Source organism: Neomonachus schauinslandi, chromosome 12 (genome assembly GCF_002201575.2).
Source record: "Neomonachus schauinslandi chromosome 12, ASM220157v2, whole genome shotgun sequence".
Taxonomy (NCBI): Eukaryota; Metazoa; Chordata; class Mammalia; order Carnivora; family Phocidae; genus Neomonachus; species Neomonachus schauinslandi.
The window spans coordinates 87,480,070-87,499,854 of NC_058414.1; the positions used below are offsets into that span (position 1 = coordinate 87,480,070).

The 19,785-nt window shown below is 50.2% G+C and overlaps 1 protein-coding gene across 2 annotated transcripts; it reads right to left on the reverse strand.

Annotated features, from left to right (window-relative positions):
- Window positions 1-1,038: 1,038 nt before the first annotated feature.
- Window positions 1,039-16,485, reverse strand: AKR1B1 (aldo-keto reductase family 1 member B). Of its 2 annotated transcripts, XM_021692760.1 has the most exons (10): window positions 16,263-16,484; window positions 8,312-8,479; window positions 7,539-7,655; window positions 6,676-6,753; window positions 6,253-6,375; window positions 5,661-5,767; window positions 5,270-5,351; window positions 4,652-4,735; window positions 3,400-3,482; window positions 1,039-1,426 (listed from the first exon to the last, which is right to left on the reverse strand). In XM_021692760.1, the coding sequence occupies exons 1-10, from the start codon at window positions 16,326-16,328 to the stop codon at window positions 1,384-1,386; spliced, it is 951 nt and encodes a 316-aa protein (XP_021548435.1). In that variant the 5' UTR covers window positions 16,329-16,484; the 3' UTR covers window positions 1,039-1,383. The 2 variants fall into 2 exon arrangements, with proteins under 2 accessions (XP_021548435.1, XP_044776213.1); XM_044920278.1 differs by lacking the exon at window positions 6,676-6,753 and having other exon boundaries at window positions 16,263-16,485.
- Window positions 16,486-19,785: the final 3,300 nt, after the last annotated feature.

A 19,785-nucleotide genomic window follows, 5' to 3' on the forward strand; every position in this document is an offset into this window, starting at 1 on the left:
GTGCCAGGAAGAGGGGTCCAGGCTCAGGGTTGTAGGGTGTGGGCTGCCGCCAGGCAGGGGCCTGGTGCTCTCCTGCATCCCTGGGTGAGGCCCAGTTATCTGAAACCTTGGGGGTGCGCTTTACCTGTGGACAACCTGCACAGCAGTTAGTACCACCTACAGGGGTTACGGTCATCCCGGAAGCAGTCCGCAACAAAGCCGTTAATTGTATGAAACCCAAAGTCGACTCTCGTCTAGCTCATCCCTTTGTCAGTTTAACTCCGGGAAAGAAAATGTTAATAAAAATAAGCAACAGCATTCGTAAACGTTAAAAGCAGACCTTTCCTTGTGTGATCCTATTTAAAGCATTCCTTTTTCTCAGTTATGTGAAGATACAGGGAGAAGGGGATAGTCTACAACCCAGGAAGAAGGCTCTCACCCGAACAAGACCCTGCTGGCCCCCCGATCCAACCTCCAGAACTGAGACATAAACATCTGTTTCTCCCACTCGGGCGACGGCATTTTGTTACGGCGGCCGCAGCTCACCCACATGCCGGGGTTCACTGAGGCTTCTCTTCCCTCTCGTCTAGACCATGAGCTTCACGAAAGCAGTTCCTCGTGAACAGGGCCGCTTAGTAAACATAGGACTTGGGGCGTGCCAGGCAGCAGGGACAACAAAGAAACTCGGGAAGAGACAAATGGATTCCTGTCCCCTCCCAGCCCTAAAGCGGTGGCTCTCAACCTTGGCTGCACAGTAGGAACACCTGAGGGGCCTGGCGACACCCTGGGCCAATCAGATGGGTCCCCAGCGGCGAAGTCCAGACAGCGCTAGATTTGAAGGCTTCCCCGGTGACTCAAATGTGCCCAGATGAGGTCAACCGCCCTAAAGCTAAATGGGTGTAGTAGTAGGACGACAGGTCCCCAACTAGAGGGAAAGAGGTCAGGACTCGTTCTCGTTGCCCAGCTGAGTGTCTGCTTTGTAAGCATAGAGGGGATGAAGGCTGAGACAGACAGCGGTGTACTGCTTCAATAAAGCAAAACAAAACGAACAGCAACAAGTCACAAAACCACTTTTATTTGAGGCAAGAAATCTGGATGAAAGGCTTACAGTTCCCAGCAGCCAACATCCAGTGTTAGTGGCACGATTTCAACTTTGTAGACTCAACTTAGTCAGAAAAGAGTACTAAGGTCCTACTTTCCCCAGCTGGACAAGAAGAAGGGCAAAGAGAACTGGAAGCAGCTTCTAACCTACTGATACTGCTCTTCACACCCAACACCTCATGGGCCCGTCCGCAGTCGCTGACCCACCACTGAGGGGCAGAGACCACACTGCACTCCACACAGGGAAAGGGGCGCAGGGAACACAGCGGCAGGCCACGTGGAGGGGAAGAGGCACCAAGAGCTTCAAAACTCAGCATTGAAGGGATAGTCCTTGTGGGAAGCACAGCTGTCGGGGGAAAAAAGAGGAACACATAAGCTTTTCCGGAAGAGATTTCAACCGTAACAGATAACGAAAAACAATGGTGAGTGTCTCATTATCAGCAGAAATAGAGGCCTGAGCGATGAGCCAGTTTCCAGACTGCAGATCATAGGTCTGCACCTGGGGGCCACCGCCCCCCTCCAGGCCTCTCTGCCTCAGGCTCTCATTAGTCTGCACAGGCGTGACCGACCCCGCCCGCCCCGGGAGCCCAGCACTGTGCCTGAGGTGGGTGGGGCGCCAAGACCCGTTCCTGCTTCCTGGTCACGCAGTCTAACTGGCCGGACCAGAGAGTATCCCATAGGCTGCAACAGTAAGAGGGTGACCAGACAGAGGTCAGGAGTCTGTATGTGCGACAGAGCCAGAGGGGAGGAAGGAGGCTGGGGGTGTGTGTGAACAGGGCCAACGGCTCGTGCTGGAACAAGTTTTGGCACTCACACTGGAAAGACTGGCTGGGCATAGTGTGAAAGGCCTAGGGTGAACCCATCATGAGGCCCGGAACTCTCAAAGATTCGGAGCCATTCAAAACAGGCCCACAGTCTGCCCCTTTTTTCGCCTCCCAGCAAGCCTGAGTAATAGGCCCTGCCCTTAGCAACAGAGGCTCAGTAAAGCAGTAATTGCCAAAAAGAGGCAGCGTAGGTGTAGGTCTAGTGAGAAAGCTTCCTAGGTGACCAGGCCTTTCCCTCCCTACTCCAGCCCCAGCCCATCCCCATTAACCATCGACAGCCCCCAGAATCACCCGACAGCTGTTTCTGGAGTGGCACTGGAGAGTGCAGGGAGCATAAGGGAAAAGGGACCCGCTGGAAAACCACTGTGGTCTGTCAGCCCCGAGAGCGTCAACAGACGGTGTCAGCAGTGGGAAGGGCAAAGGGAAGTGAAAGAACGATACAGAGACTCCCACAGGAGAACAGACGTCACCTGGCGAAGGAGTCACCTCTCTCCCCCTCACCCACTTGGTCCAAAAAGGATTTTAATGCCTAAAAGTTAAGCACCACGGACACAAACAGGGGCATCGGAAAGGGCCTGGCGTGCAGTGCCTGCGGTCCCCCGTGAGCGGTGTGAGTGGCCCATCTGGGACGGCCACACGCTCATAGGGGCGCTCACGGCCGAAGCACAGCAGAGTTCTTGGCAGACACGGCGGGGGGCAGGGGGTGCGGGCGGCCCCCCAGCGCTGCCAGCGGCACTGCAGAGGGAGCAGGGCAGGAGAGAGAAGGCTAGCACCCTACCCCACCTCAGGGGAAGTCCAAGCCTTGCTCAGGAGACGCACCACCGGGAGATGGGGACGAAACAGAGGCCATACGCATAGCGAAAGAGGAAGCTCTCAGTCCCCACTGTAAAACGAAGGCTTCTTAGAAAGCAGAGAATGAGTTTTAAACTTTAGTTACTGTACTGTAGGACAAGCGGCGGGGGGACGACGACGACAACAACAAAACCCAAAAACCAACCTTCCTTGTCATCTCCCTCAAATTCCAAACTACAAATCGCAGGGAATACAAGAAGCCAGCGAATATGCAGCTCGAGGGGCCCTGGGTGACCGTCAGTCAGGGAGGGCTCGAGAGGTTGCCCCAGCCCCAAGCCCCAGTCTTCCCACTGAACCCCTCCGATTAAGTCAGTGTAAGAGTCACATGTGAATTCTTCCAGAAGGGGGCATAGCAGCCACACGGATCACCTGGTTTCAGCCGAGCCACTGAGATTGGAAAATTAATGCTGAAGTATGTGGCTGCTGCAGGTTAGACCAACAATGCCGCTGGGGAGGGAGAAGGTATCTAGAACTGATCTCTTGGCATTCTGCCCTGGGCTGTGTCAGGTCAGCTGACTCGGGTTCAAGCGTTTCCCACTGCGCAGGGATGAGAAAGCAAGACGACGAGCGGCAGTGGGCGGCCCCGCTGGGCTGACAGAATGCGGCCCATCCGGCCTCAGACCCCCTCCCGGCACGCACTCACCTCACCAAGGCACACACCCGCCAGTTCCGGTTGTAGCTGAGTAAGGTGGTCATATCCACGCTGCTCAGTTCAAAGTCAAAGACCTCAAAAGAAAAAAAAACAAAAACAAAAAACCCAGTTATAAGAATAACTTCAAATAAAGGCCAAACCCAGAATACGAAGCGCCCACACAGCTGTGTGCAGGGCCGCTGAGGGGCCGCTGCCCTGCGTGGCCTGCGTGGCCCTGCGTGGGGAGGGCAGGGGGAAGACAACGGTCAGAAAAACGGAACTGCAGGACTCTCCGGAGAACGCCCACGTGCTGGCAGGATACTACACAAAACGAGAAGACAGTCCCTCCCTCCCTTCGGAGCCTCTGAGCAAAACGGTACTTTTGAGTCCACTTAGTGACTGTCAAAACCACAGAGGTGATGGGCGCCTGGGTGGCTCAGTCGTTAAGGGTCTGCCTTTGGCTCAGGTCATGATCCCAGGGTCCTGGGATCGAGCCCCGCATCGGGCTCCCTGCTCAGCAGGGAGTCTGTTTCTCCCTCTGCCTCTACCCCTGCTTGTGTTCCCTCTCTCACGTGTCTGTCAAATGAAAAATAAAAATAAACTCTTTAAAAAAAAAAAAAACAAACCACAGAGGTGCTGAGCATTTCTGTAACAAGCAGCAGTGTCAAGAAAATGATGGATCACAAGTGTCTCCGCCTCAGTTTACAGTGACGCGAAGGGAAGAGGTAATTCAACAAGCGCAACACAAGGAACACGCAATCGCACACTGTAGGGAGACGCTATACAAAGCACTCAGAGGGTCCAGAGGAATTAGGAATGAAGTCCGGCCGGGCAGCTGAAGGATGCGGTCAAAGAAGGTATCTGAGATGGGCCTAAGCAGCCAAACAACAGCTAGACAGAGAGGACAAGAAAGGTCTGTCGGGAGGGGCACAATGCCCGTGAGGCCCACAGCCTGCCGGGGAAGAACTCAGCCATCAGGGAGGCCAGCAGGCGGGCCCAAAGCAGCCACCGGTGAGCGTGGAGGGGCGGCGCGCCTGGGGACGAGGAAGGCCCTCATGCCACGATGTCCAGAAAGCACACTGCTGCACACTTGCCAGCTACATCTGTGGGCAAGTGTGCAAACACTGCACAGTTATCTACACAGGCTGGCTCCCTGCGAGGGGACAGGACGGTGGGGTCCCACACATGACAATCCAGGCACGAGATGACAGGCCCGGTCTCCTACTCTGCTGAAAAAACCCTGGCCAACCAGCCAGGGTCTTACCTGAAAGTTCTCAGCAATGTGTTCAGGTGTCATGGACTTGGGGATCACGACCAAATTCCTCTGCATGGGGAACCGGATCAGAATCTGTGAACAGAGGGGCCGAGGTTGTATGTACACCAATGATCTACATTATTATGTCACTTAGTCTTACATACATCCATTCCCCGAAGACGGAAATTCCAGAACGTCACAGGCAAGAAAACGGGAGGCTCAGAGAGGTCAGGGCCACCCCCAGCCATGCCATGCGCTTCCGCGTCTCCCAGGTGTACTGGGCATGAGGAGGAAGCCATCCTACCACTTGGGAGAAGAAGAACATTTCCCAGGCAGCGGAGGATGAGTGCTCTCCTGCGAGCACAGATGAGCTTCCCACCTGCGTCAGCAAACACGGCCCCTCGGGGTGGCTTGTAGAGGTGGGGGGGTGGGAGCCACCATCCCCACCACGTGGCCATCTTCTGGCTTCCTAGTCTGTGTACCTGTCTACCACCCACTCCAGGACCTCTAGCTGCACTTCCAGGAGGGCTTGGCTGGGCTTGCTCGCCTCTCCCTCCCCGCTAAAGGGGACCACTAAGAATGCAGGGACTTCTGGGAACAGTCACAGGCGCGTGGAGAGGACGATACCTGCGCTGTGGTCTTCTTGTGCTTGGCTGCGATAGCTTTGATCCTGGGATCCTCCAACAGGGAAGGGTCCTCAGGCTTGGCCCTGGAGACAGAAAGATGGCCTGTGTGAGCACCCATCATCACTTCCACTCAAGGCAGCTCTAACTCCCTTCGACCTTAGAGGGCAGCCCACCAGCCTCCTGATTTGAAGCTCGGGCACAAACTCCCAACCCTCTAGAAAAAGAGCAGCCATCTTGCTACTAGAAATGACAACCAGGAAACCCAGCAAGAGGCTCCTGGGTAAGTCTGCAAGTTGGCGCCAGAAGCATTTTCCTTGACGCTGAGTATTTCTTTCTAGCCATTTCTAACCTTCACCGATGGACAAGAGAACACGCTCCAGTGGGAACCTCACCAGGGCCTGTCGGGAGAGCCGAGCGGGCTGTAGGCAGTCACCACGATGCCTTTGGACTGGCAGTACTGGATTAACTTCTCCTGAGTGAGGTATGGGTGGCACTCGATCTGCAGATGCAAACGGGGGGCTGGTGGTGGCATGTGGGCACAGGTATGGGGACATACAGGAAGTGCCCCCCCTTCCCAGACAGAAAACGATGTAGAACCAACGTCTGAGCTCCCCAATAAGCTGTAACAACGGTCTCCATTTCCCAGCTAGTGTCCTCAACACAAACAATAATGTTGTTATCCGTGTACTGTGGCCACGGGCCCTAAGGGTTTGTTCTGGCTTTGGCCATTTATCAACTGTGACGAGTCTGAGGATCTCAACGTCTGCACGCTGATAATCCGGGAGAGCCTGAGTCATCACAAGCCAGGCTCCAACCCTGTCTCTCCTGCAAGCTCGGCTCCCAGATGGGTCACCATCATTCTCAATCCCGAATCGGGACCTGCCTACTGGCTGCTCCCCGGGGGACGCAGATCAGCAGTAACTGCCAGCTTCAGAAAGTAACCAAACAGTCTCCCATGCACACCCCTCCCCCGCCGATGTTTACCTGGTTAACAGCCGGCTTATACTTTAAGCCAGGTTTGTTTAAGATCTTCTCGACTTGGAGATGGTTGAAGTTGGAGACTCCAATAGCTTTCACCAGCCCTTCATCCATCAGCTCTTCCATGGCCTACCAACAAAAGAGGGGCTGCTTGCTCCTGACATGTGTCCCAGAGGACAAGGATGAGAAAAGCATCTCTGGCTCCAGTCAGTTCAAGAGGTCCTGCCCTTACTAATCGGTGCCAGCAAATTAGACCTTTGAGAAGCCAAGAGACACCAAGACAAAAGCCAGGCTGGCTTTAATAAGACAGGAAGAGCAAAAATGGTGATCAAACACCAAAATGCAGGGAAAGACACGGCAGAGCAGATCACTCACAGGAGAAAGGGAAAACAGCAAGAAGGGAGAAGACCGGGTCAAAGACCGTCTTACCTCCCACGTGTCCACAAAATTGGTGTCGCTGGGAATCACATTGCCTTCCCCATCCAGTGGGAAATATTCCTTCCCATGCTGTTGTTACAAGAGCAAACAATCAATGACAGCCCTTCACAGACCTGCATCTTTAAACACAAAGTTCTAAAAAAAAATTACTCTTAACTTCCATAGCTAAGTTTTCAGAAGATAATCAAGGGCAAACGCACAGGCCAGTGGGGAAAGGAAATAGGCAGACAAGTCCTGAAGCCCCCAGACACTTCTCCTTTCAAATGGTTGCAGCTGACTGTCCGATGGAACCAGCACAATACAACAGGGCTAGAGAATAAAAGCCACAATCCAGCGGACAAAGCAGAAAACGGACCCTGTGGCTAGGAAGAAGGCAAAGGAGGTAATAACCCGAGTTGGTTTAGTGCAGAGACTCAGGCTGCCAAGGAATACTGATCAGGCTTCCACAGATAGGGCCTATGTGCAGAAGGCAGGACTACACCCCCGCACACGGAGGCAGAGGGTGACAGCCAATGAGGTCTTCTGGCCACGTGCAGAATGTCACCTGAGCCACGTTCGCGGTCACAGTTTGAAACGGTACCACCAGCAGCAAATGACAAAGCACGATGCTCCTCGAATTCTGTAACGTGCAACCGAGTCGCCTACGGCTCAGATGCAGTAGGCCTGGGGGGCTGGAGGCTGATTTCTAACAGCTCCCAGGTGACCACACTGGCAGCTACTTCAGGGACGGGGCCTGGGCCAGTCTGAACACACACGCAGCGTGTGCCCACCTCTACCCACCTAATGCAGGAGGGCCTGGCACACCCAGGCTACACGGAGGGACAGGGGCCTGGCCTGAGCCCTGTGTCGCCTACCTTGAAGCCGGTTGGCCAGTGAATAAGGTAGAGGTCCAGGTAGTCCAGCTTCAGATCACTGAGCGTCTTCTGGCAGGCTCCCTTCACCATGCTCTTCTCGTGGAACGTGCACCAGAGCTGAAGCAGGGAGAGAGCACGTCTTAGCCCGCGTGCAGGAGGTGGTGTCCCCAGCCGGGAGCCAGACAGCTCGAAGACAAAACCCACCCCTCTCCCTGTGGCACTGTAAATGGTGGTGAGGGAGTTTCCATTGCACACCGTGGACCCTAACTTTCCAAAGGCAGGCAGGATAATCAGGTCAGGGAAATCCGGCAGAGGGACCAAACTGAAGGCATAATGTAGAATGGACAGGTTGGGAAGGCACAGGCCCTAAACATGAGCTCTCAAGGCCATTTTCCTACAAGGCTTGGTCTCTGTGGAGCCAGCCTCACCCTCCCACCCAGTGTCCCTTTGGGCACCCAAAGCCTCCAGGTGAAAGACCGTGGCCTGCAGTGGAGATCCAGTCTCCAGATGGAAACCAAGTTCTGTCCTCAAAGGTAACTCCCTGGAAAGGGAGCACCAACCCACAACCTAAGCCTCATCCACAAGGGGCTCTAACCAATGGCTCTACACCGCATGACCATCTAACACACAGGGGACAGGAGAGCTTCGGAGCCCGCTATGGCCTGCAGTCAACCCGTTTCCCTGGCAGAATGGCCTCGGCTCCCAAGCCGGCTCTGCCATTGTACAAACATGAAGGAGAAGCCAATCGCCTGGGCCCCCCTGCCGAGCAGCACCTTGCTGACGACGAAGAGGTCCTCACGCTTCACCACCTGCTCCTTGAGCTTCTCCTGGATGGCCAACCCCACCTCATTCTCGTTCTGGTACACGTGAGCACAATCGATGTGGCGGTACCCAAGGTCAATCGCCATCTTCACAGCCTCGGTCACTTTGCCTGGAGGGGACTGAAAGGAAAAGACCGGAAGACATGGAGTTAAAATCAACAATGAAGCAACCCAGGAAGAAAGAAGGGCAGTGTGAGCCCCCCACTCCTCGCTGAAGCTCCTGCCCCTCTCCGAGGGCTGCGGATGGCCAGCGGCTTCCCAAACCATCTGCTCTCAGATGGGGGCCTGGAGCCCAGGTGAAATGCCGCATGGCTTCACATTAGCATACTCTGCCAACCACTTAACGGCAGCCTAGCCCACCCTAAAAAGATGTGCCAGAGCCGTCTCCCTTGCTTCTTTACATGTTGATTTACAAACCACCATATAAAAAAAACCACCCTATCTGAATCTTTTAGGTTCCCAAGACAATAAGAGACACCTTGTCCTTCAAAGAGCTCAGAATATTTTAATAACTGCCGTAAATATTTACCCAATGCCCGTTTGGTTTCTGAGCTGTCACTAAACGCCCATGCTTTACTTTCTCTTCTTTTCGGTGTGGATTCTGACATTGGCAATCATTCGCTTTCCAGCAGCTCTGGGAGATCATCATAAAGTCAAGGACATTACGGATACAGATTCAAAGGCTGGTGCTTTCTTTGTGACCACGTAAGAACCTGCTCTAAGAGGCAGGGGTGGCAGACGGCCCCTCTGAGATACCAGCAGACAGAAAGGAGTTGGAAGGAGAGGGGAAATGGGCATCACTAATGTGTGGGCAGAGCTGCAAGGAGACTGAACAGCCATCTGACCACCTCTGTGCCCAGGACAGGGCAGAGCCTGGCTGTCAGGGAAGAGGAGGCTCCTCCAGGGCTTCGAGCTTCGCCAGCACCCAGACTGACCTCATGGACATTTACTCCATTGCCTCACTGATCCTACTCAGACCAGAGAGGTGAAAAATACACACATGTGCAACAGACTGTGGCATGAATATAGTGCATTCCTCCAGAGAGCTGGGGGAGAAGAGAATGAAAAGGAAAATCCCCAGGGCTATGAGCAGCTGCAGACATTTGCTGTTTTGACATCAGCAGTTGTGAACAGGCCCGGGGCAGGGGGGGAGATTGTGAACCAGTGGGAACAAGGGTATGGCCAGAGCCTGTTAGTACACTGGGCTTGCTCACCCACAAGGGGGGAGCAGGGGACGGGATGCTAACCTCAGGTCTAAGAGAGGGTACACCTCCAGATGACCTGATTCTCTTTTTCCCTGGAGGAACAAAGAAGCGACAGGTACAGCCTTCCCCACCACTGGAGATCCAAGGGAGCAGGCCGAGAGAAGGCCAGGCCCGGACAGAGGGGCGGGCGTACTCCCCAGGCCCGGCATGGCCACACAGCGCATCGGGCACAGCCACTAGGTCAAAGGCAGAGGCATGACCCAAACCTGGCCCGCGGGACTCAGTCTCTGCAACTACTACCAGGACAGGCTCCCGTCCTGCTGGGGTCGCCGACCTGGGGGAATGGAGCCAGGGGCTGCTGGAAGAGAGTGGGGCTGAGAGACAGGAGGGTCGAGAGAGACTGCTCGGAGGGACATCACGTAGTACAGCCTTGACTCTAGTACGCCCGAGGGCATCCTGTGGGCCCAGGAGTCCCCACCTCAAACGTACTTTTTATTCTGCCCAACAGAATTATTCAGCTACTTGGAGCCAGAAAAGTGTAAACGAGGATAACCAAGGTTGCCGAAACAGTGGCACAAAACTGAAAAAAGGTTCATGTTATGTTTTCAGAGAAAAGCCAAGGGCAGAAATGACCAAGAGATGAGCCAGGGACACAGGCACTGGGAAGTGGGCCACGCTGCTTTCTAAAGGTAAAGAAAAACAGAAGCAAGGACTGTCGGGCATTTTATAAATTCAGTCTGCAGAAATTGTAGCAATCGGTGACAAGACTCTCAAGAATGGGGGCTGTGTGCCAGCCTCTTTTTTTTTTTTTTTTTTAAAGATTTTATTTATTTATTTGACAGAGACACACAGCAAGAGAGGGAATACAAGCAGGGGGAGTGGGAGAGGGAGAAGCAGACTTCCCACTGAGCAGGGAGCCCGATGCGGGGCTTGATCCCAGGACCCTGGGATCATGACCTGAGCCAAAGGCAGAGGCCCAACGACTGAGCCACCCAGGCGCCCCCAGCCTCCCCTTTTTGGGGACACCTTCTGCAGCCACAGGGAGGCCACACGGGGCCACATGCTCTGCTGCGGGACTGATGGCTGTCCCCTGGGCTGACTCTGGAACAGGCATCCTGGTTCCCAGAAAGCTTGCGCCAGGGCAGATCATGTCACTGAATGGAAACTGACCGGTGGGGTATTTAGCACACACTGGCTCAAACTGAAAATATGGACCCATTTTTACCAGTTTTAAATACATTAATACACTGAATCTTTACCACAACCCTGGCAGATACAGTTATCTCTATAGCTAGGGAAAGAAAGGCACAGAGACGTGATGCAACAGGCCCATGATCACAGTCGGTCAAAGATGTCAGGACTCAAACGTTGGCAGAAGGACCTTAGAGCCATGTTCTGCCTACAGGTCTGTCCTCCTGTGTGGATCCTAAGAGGCACGAGACACTGGTCAGTGAAAGGATTAAGTCTCCTGGGCTTGGAAAAATCATTCTCTAGAATGAAAATGTACCAGTCCACAAACTACATTCACTATTCATCATCTCAACCTAACCCTTCACAGAAAGAGACTAAATGAACTTTTCTTACCACTAACGAATCAGCCAATTTAAGATAACGGTGAAAAATCACACAATAAACTTGGCAATGCTAGTATGCGATTATACCATCTCTCCATTTCATGCCACATTTACAAATGCAAACAGAAGGAGTGGTCCAAACTGAAACTTTGAAAAGAAAATAAATCATGAAAGCGTATTTCCATACATCTCACAGCAAATGTGCAGAAAATCGTTATAGGAAACATTCAAATTACAGATGACCAAATTGTACAAATCCCACCGACTTAAATCATGTTTTAACTCGATTCTGCCAATAATCTGCCCTGTTACTTAGACAAACCCACGGATGCCCAAGTCTCTCGAACCTTAGAGGTCCAGAGCACTAGCTCAGGCAGCAACCTGACAATGGTCTGAGCTGATGGCATCAACAGATGGCAGAGAATTCTCAGCCCTGGGACCCCCCACCATCTCCACAAGATAGGCCTCCCTATCTCCTCGCTTTGTAACATTTGCAGCCAGCTAATACCAACTCAGACCCTATTAGTGCCCAGCCCTTTACACACACACACACACACACACACACACACACACACACACTTTTAAAAACCTAATCATCTTCCCCTTTGCATGTAGCTCTTACCTGTTACTTTAAAATAATAACCCTCCCTCTATTCCCTCTGTAAGGCTCAACCAGAAAGGTTAGAAAATGGCATCAATGGTTAAAAAAAAAAAAAAAAATTTCAGAGACTGAATCCCTTGCAATATTAACCATGGGGATTTCTGGAAGAGGGGATTATGTTCTTTCTGATGTATTTTTTAAAAATTTTCTCTAGTTAGCAGGTATTACTTTTGCAATGAAAGGAGGGATGGGAATGAAGGAAACTTAACTTTGGGGGAAAATCCTAGGTAAGATGTAGGAGAACAGTGTGCCAATGATAATCCTAGGGTAAGGAATAGGAAACCTAACTTTTTATGTGAACTTAGACTTAATAAAGAAACAGGGCCATCAACCTCTAAAGCCTTTAAAAATACCATGATCACAGAAAAGCCGTCCCCACAAACATTATTTAACTTCTTCCGATTAAACCAGCTTTTCTTTTTTTTTTTATTTTTTTTTTAAAGATTTTATTTATTTGAGAGAGAGAGAGAATGAGAGACAGAGAGCACGAGAGGAAAGAGGGCAGAGGGGGAAGCAGACCCCCCCGCTGAGCAGGGAGCCCAATGCGGGACTCTATCCCGGGACTCCAGGATCATGACCTGAGCCGAAGGCAGTCAGTCACTTAACCAACTGAGCCACCCAGGCGCCCCAAAACCAGCTTTTCTTTAGAGAAACTCAACCTGCGTCTAAGAGAAACTCATTTTTTATTATTAGGTTTGTTTAAATACTAGTGGTCTTACAATATAATTTTCTATTTTAAGTGTTCGTTTTAAGTGTAAGTCATTTCAACCAGATGCAAGTGTAACAGGCATTTGTTACTTCTCAAAATGTATTCCATTCACTTAGAATCTTCTGGAAGAGGAGTCAGCAAACTTCTTCTATAAGATTCCAGACAGAAAATATCTTAGGCTTTGTGGGCCTGACGGTCGGATGCAGGTGCCCCGCTCTGCAGCACAAAAGCAGTCATAAATAATATGTACACAGGAGGTGTATTCTAATAAAACTTTATTTACAAAAACAGTCTGTGGCTTATAGTTTACCAGCCCATTTCTATGCCAGAAGAGCATACAAAGAAATGGGGATTAGGCAAGAGGCCCAGCCTTGATTTGTCCTAATTCCTAATCACAAATAAAATGTCTGGTGTCCAATTCAGTATTATGATAACGAAAAGTTTAGGTATTCTGATACTGAACATGGGTATTTTGGTGACCAAAAGGGTTTAATCCCAGTTCTAATTTAGCCAATTGACAATACAATCTCAATCAACTTCGGGTAAATCTGAGCAAGCTGGCTTCCTCACTCTGTAGGGCACACGATGCTCCACTCTGCACAAATGGGAGACTGGGGACCCGGTGGTTTGTATAAACAAGGCTTAAAATCTGCCGTACTCCTAAGATTCCAACAGACCAAGCATGGGGGAGAATCCAGAGAGTAAAAACAACATGCTACCTCTCGTGTCCAATCTACGGTCAATACAAAGTGTGCTTTTCAATGTTTGGTGCAGATAAGCCAACCTCACTGGGCTCATGATCAGTACGTCCACATCATTTTGCAGTTCTGTACAAATGATAAGGGGTTGACCACCCTTTTCACTTGCCTTATCACATGAAAACAGTCAATCTGGCTACTCTTTGGCATCAAAGCTCATAATCAGGCTTGGCAACGAACACAAACCAACTAATAAAATTGAAATTGGCTTCCTCCCACCCAACCTGAATCAATCTCTGCTCAATTCTAAGACACTGATATCTCCACTTGGTTGAGATGGGACTGGACCAGGGCTGGCCCTGCTTGGGGAAGACTTACTTAACTATCTTTGATCTTGAAGAAGGCCAGGTTGAGGCCCGCAGGGAGATGAGGCAGGTGAACAGTAAAACCAAGTTATGGTCTCAGCTCCAAAGCCAGCACCTCTTCCCCCCTCCCCAACCCAGGATCTTGGGGCCAATACAAGCTTGTCCCACTCTGGGCACGTGACAAAGTCTTTCTCAGCATTTTTTCTACCTCATGTGTTCTTAAAGGGGGAGATATCACCCCCAAAGAGACAAAAACTGGTTCAGTGGGGGCAAAAAATAAATCTTAGCTTACACAAAGGTTTGTGGCCCTCTGAAGAGCCACAGGACATAAACAGATACACAGTCTATCTCTGATGTTAAAATTGTATGTGGGGGGCAATTAGGGAAAAATGTTTCAAAGATTCCTGCATGGGGCAGGGGTGGAGATAATGGAAAAGAGGTTAAGAAACACAGTTGTACCCCCCTCCTCAGTTTGGAGTATGTGGGTGTGTTATAATAACCAAACTACCAACAATTTTTCCGCTAGGTCAGAACATTTACTAGCAACAGGACTGCAAGAGGGCATCAAAAGAAATCTGTTCTAACGGACTCCTGGCAAAACAAGGTTGGTGGGTTTACTTCCTGTCTAATGGGGAAGGCAAGCTTGCCGGGGAGAACACTCGCTATGGCACACGGGGTCTGAGGCAGAGATGCTCTCCCATCTGCCTGAAAGCCTCACCCCCAAGGACAGAAGGGCAGTTTTGAGGACCTTTGATGCAAAAAGCAGATCAGAGACCACTAGAGCCCCGCGAAGGGTCTGGATGGTACAACACAGATGCCATGATAGGAAAGATCCAGGAGAACAAGGAACTGTACCCGCTTGCAGAGCCTCCCCCACTTCTCACAAAGGTAAGCAAATGCTTCTCAGGTCACCCCTTCTTTTATCCAGCATCTGTGAAGAAATATGTACACACATATGGGGGAAAGGGGACTATCTGCTATCCTTAAGAAAAAAAAAAAGGAATCCATTCTAAGCCTATACTTGCGCTATTTATTTCAGTTACCTCCCTTCTCACACCTCAACACGATTCTGCACAAACCTCATCTCCTCACCCTCCCCACCATCCAAAATTATCTTACTTCTTTGTATTAATTCAATACCTATCTAACATATTTTTTGGGTACCTACTGTTCACCAGGCATTGTAAGACATGCTGGAAATACTTGTGAACAGGACAGATGCTACCCTCGCCCTCAAAGAACGTACTCTGCCAGAATGAATTACCTAACTATAGATTTTATAATGTTAAATAAATATACAGCTTTTCAGGGCATTAAGTGCACAAGTGCAGGACTTCAAACTCTCTTTAAGGGATGCCTGGGTGGCTCAGTCGGTTAAGTGTCCCAACTCTTGATTTGGGGTCAGGTCATGATTTCATGTCATGAGATCAGGCTCTGTGCTGTAAGATGCCACCCCAGTCGTGCCTGCATGCACGCTCACTCTCTAAAAAATAAAAAATAGGGGTCCCTATTTTTTATTCTAGAAATCCTTTTAACAACTTTTATTCCTTATTTACCCTAGAGCAGTAATTTTCAAACGATGGACCAAGGTCAGGAACGTAATTTCTGAAAACACAGAACAGAATAAAAATATTGGAATTCATCCCACCTAGTAGTGTTTTGTGGATCTTTTGTTCCAGTTATATGCGTATGTCTCTGCGTGCCTGCATCATTATACAAACTGTAATAATTTACTATTGCCAAGAAAGTGTCTTTTCACATCCATTCCAAGAGAATAACCCTCAACAGCTGAAATTTAACTCTGTATCACGGTCATAATTCAATTACACCCTTAGAGCCCTCACTGGACTTCTTGAAGGAAACACAAATTACACATAACTCTGATTACTTTGGCCAAGAAACACTTTGTGTAAAGCAACTCTTTGACCCTTTTCTAATTTCCTGTATTTACTAATCTTCAATTGCAACAGCTGACAACAGCTAAGAGTTTTCTCTGGGCGGTAACCACAGGTGCCCAGATTCTCTGCGAAGGTCTGCCCCGCATACGACAACCGCCCCCACCCCCAACCCCGAGAGGCAAGCTCGGCTACAAGGGGTCAGCGTCGCGTGTTTGGGGACACGGAGATAGATGCATCCTGGGCAAACTCGTGGCAGCTAATTTAATTACCTGCAGTCTCCGGGCTTAAGCGGAGTGCTTATTCCTGAGAGAGTAAAAACGGAAACCATTAAGAATAAACTATTTAGAAGAGAGACAAAGGCGCAGGTGCGACAGGTGCGGTTCAGACGCCATTCGCCGGCGCGCGACGGCCCCCCATTTCGGCCCCATCGCCCCGGCTCCTCCCGATTCCCGCCCCCTGGGCAGAGCGGCGGGGCGCGGGAAACCTCCCTCCGTGATTTTCCAACCGGGATTGGATTCCAGGTGCGGCCTGGGATCCCACCCGCCGAGCGTCTACAGCAGCAGTCCCCCACCCAAGCCCCCGGGACGGCAGGCCAGCGCCCGCTGCCCCGGTCCCCCGGTCCCCGCGGGGACCCCCCCGTCCCGCCCGGGCCCGGCCAGCCCAACTATGGCTCCTTGGAGGCCGGGCATCCCCGGCCGGGAGGCCGCTCTGGGTCACTGTAGGTCCCTACCGCCCCACGCCGCGCTGAGCCCGAGACGAGCCGTGGGACGCGCGCGCTCCCGAGAGCACTTACCTTCCAGGTACCCAGCCCCATGATGGGCATCTTGGCGCCGGTGTAGAGCACGAGGTGGCTGGCCATGGCTGCTGAACTCCTCCGACCCGCTCCCGAGGACCACGCCGCGCCAGCTGCGGGGCAGGCCTTTAAGTAGCGCGTGAGGCCCGCAGGAAGGGCGGGTCCGACGAACGCGCGGCTACGCGAAGGCGGCTTCTGATTGGCCGGTCCGCGCCGAGGCTGGGGCGCCGCAGCCCGGGGGGCTCGGCGAGGACGCGCCTTCCGCTAGGTCCCCGAGGGCCCGGATTCTTGCCGCTCGGCTCGCTCGCCCACGCCCCACCTGGCGGCGGCGGTGGAGACCGCACCAGGCAGTGCGGCACGTTGAAACCAGAATGCTTCAGCGAAAAGTACCAGACATCCTATAAATAGGTAGACTGGGAAGGAGTTCGGGTTTTATTTTTTTAAAAGGAGCCCCGAAGGTTACATTTGTCTGTTGTCCAAGCCAGAGTCACGCTCTTTGAGAACTGGACCAATGTCTTATCATCTGTAGGAATCATACTGACTACAGGTACAGTTTAGCAGCGCACTTTGCTTTTAGAAAGGTGCATATCAGAGAAATGGCTTGCAGTCTTGTTGCAGAACACCTACTGGAGACTGGAGTTTACACAGCTTGTATGTAGGCCCTTAGGGCTATCTTGGCATCCCACCCTAGGTGCGAGTTTTGTCTGTACCACTGAGTGTGGTTGAGCAAGCCTTCCTCAAAAGCCAGCTTCTCTTGAGGTTAGGAATCCCTAATGAGCTTGGTCCAGAACCCATGGATGGCATCAGGTCTTCAGAAAATAAGACTATCAAACCAAGTTTCAATAATGAAACTTCTAGAGTGAAAAGGCAGAAACCCACCGAAGAAAAGTTAACTTTAATATTGTAGCTTCAAGTATTTCAAATTAGGAGGTGCTAAATAATAAATTGATCAGCCCTGTCAGCCAAGAAGACATTACTTTCCAAGACACCCAAAAGTTGCTGTAAAGAGCTTTGAAGACAATTTTGGTTTCTTTTCAACAACCTCTCTCTCTGATTCTCTGTCCTACCCCAAACCTGCTCTTTTTGCTCCATCACCCTCTAATCTTTCCTAATTATGCAGGATTGGGAATTACGTCTGCAGGGCAATGACTCAAGAACCAGACCTCACTAAACTCCATTCTGGTGATTTTCCACTTGGTGACTTCTAAAAAGTGCCCCCTAGGAAAAATTTATACACAACAGACTAGTCCAGATACTTTTCCATTTGACTTTTATAAAAACCTGCTAATTGGCAAATTCTGATGCTATTTGTCCTCACATAATGGAATTTTAATTAGAACTTTCAGCTGGGAACTGGGTTTGTAATAAAACAGCAGTAGCCTAACATTCTTCATTCATAAGATTTCTGCTGACAGATTATATCCAAAGGTTGCTGTCCAAGGGGCTAGTCCCTTAGGAAAATGATAACACCTTAAATGACCAGTTTGGTATACACAGAGGGGTCATCTGTTAGGGACATGGACTCAGTATGAAGGTCTTGCTGTTTCTATGACGACTGAGGATGGAAGCTGACTGCATGAGGGTATAGCTAAAGTTTTGACTTGGGAGTATTCTGTGTGGGTTATGCAAATGTGAAAAGTCATACCTGGGGATCTTCTATAGCAAAAATAGTACTATCACCAGGACATATTGTGATAGTCTCCTAACTGCCCCACGGCCAGTGTCAGCTTTGTAAGAGGCCATCGTGCACGTGTCAAAATTATGCTTCAAGAAACATTCTAGCATTTCGTATCAAGAGCAGTAAGAATCTTCATGTTCTGAACCAGTAATCTCATCCTGAAGAAATCGCGTAAAAGCAATACGTTTGCGCATGCGCACAGGCAGGCTAGCTTTGGGGCTGGGGATAAGGGAGGTGAGTTGTCATTCAGATACAGCCTGGATGTAAGCACCTCCTTAAACATGACACCCAGGGGCACTTCACTTGCCGTGTGTGTGTGTGTGTGTGTGTGTGTGTGTGTGTGTGTGTGTGTGTGAAACAGTTCTAGCCACATAAAGTAAAACTGTAAGTGTCCAACTATGACAATAAATGCAATGTAGCCATCAAAGACAATATATAGAGAAAAGTGTATCTGAAATAATACGAAGGTGAAAGTAGAGAACAAAATTGTAAATACAGCCTCATTATAAGCATGAAAAAAAGCATGTACCATATAGATAAATTTAGGAAGAAGCCAAAGGAAATGGGAATGTTGTTTGTCAGACTATCATTAATTAAATGCGTTTTGCAACTACAAGATACTTTCCTATTAACTCTCTGATTCCCATAGGATACAACTTAAACTCCTTAGCCTGGCATTCAGGGTCCTGTGACATCTGGTATAACTGTGAATATATGAAAAACCACCAAACTGTATACTTTAATGGGGTGAATATTATGGCATTTGAATTATATCTCCATAAAGATGTTACAAACAAACAAATGTATAAAGGTTATGTGAGATCTGTCCAACCCAGGCCGGTGGGGTAAGGGGGGGCAGTAGGCTCAAGGACCCAGGCTACAGGTTCTAACGACATTGTTTCACTGCTGTCCCAATCCAAATCTTCAGGCTCTGCCTCAGGGGAGCCAAAGAGCACTGGAGAGTCTCAAATGAGCGCTTAATTGTTCGGGCCTGGAAGTGGGACACCTCACTTCTCTCTACAGCCTACTGGCCGGACCTATTCAGGGGGTCCCATTTAGCTTCACTGGGATGGGGAAATGTCGCCTTCTTATGTGCCAGAAAGCAGAGGAGAACAGAATGTAGTAGAATACAGTAAGTACCGGAAGTCTCTTCCACAATGACAAACAACTATTGAGCCTTTATTATATTTCGGGCACAGTCTTAGGCCCTTTACATACATTATAGGAAGGTGTTGCTGTTGGTACTGCAGCTGGTAATAATATAATAGCTCACATCTGTTGAGCTTGCTATTCTATAAGCATGGTATGCATCAAATCACTTAATTTTCATAGCCACCCTTTGCAGTGGGTACTATTATTAATTCATTTTACATATAAGGAAACTGGGCACAGAGAAGAGAGGTAAATTGCTAAGGTCTCATAGCAAGTAAGTGGCATAGTCAAGATTTAAACCTGAGGAGTTGGACAATAGTACCCAAACTCTTAACCACCGCACTGGTGGCTTTCAAATGATTTTACTGGGACTCATAGTTACACATACTGTACACATGTATGTAGATAGAACAGAAACAAAATATTGACAAAGTAATTCTCATCCTTATGATGTATGGCATACTCTGCTATTGCACATTCTGGATTTTTTTAAAGATTTTATTTATTCATTTGACAGAGAGAGAGCAAAACAAGGGGAAGGGAGAGGGAGAAGCAGGCTCCCCGTTGAGCAGGGAACTGGATACGGGCTCGATCCCAGGACCTGGAGATCATGACCTGAGCCGAAGGCAGACGTTTAACAGGCTGAGCCACCCAAGTGCCCCATATTCTGGATTATTTTAGTGCTGCTTTCAA

What these genes read in the sequence shown, in the direction of transcription:
- AKR1B1 (XM_021692760.1), bottom strand. Translation starts at nt 16,328, where the DNA reads ATGGCCAGCCACCTCGTGCTCTACACCGGCGCCAAGATGCCCATCATG. An exon ending in ATTTTGTGGACACGTGGGAG is followed by an intron (nt 6,376 to 6,675) that starts GTAAGACGGTCT and finishes TTTTGTTGGTAG; the next exon opens with GCCATGGAAGAGCTGATGGA. An exon ending in ACATTGCTGAGAACTTTCAG is followed by an intron (nt 3,483 to 4,651) that starts GTAAGACCCTGG and finishes TTTTCTTTTGAG; the next exon opens with GTCTTTGACTTTGAACTGAG.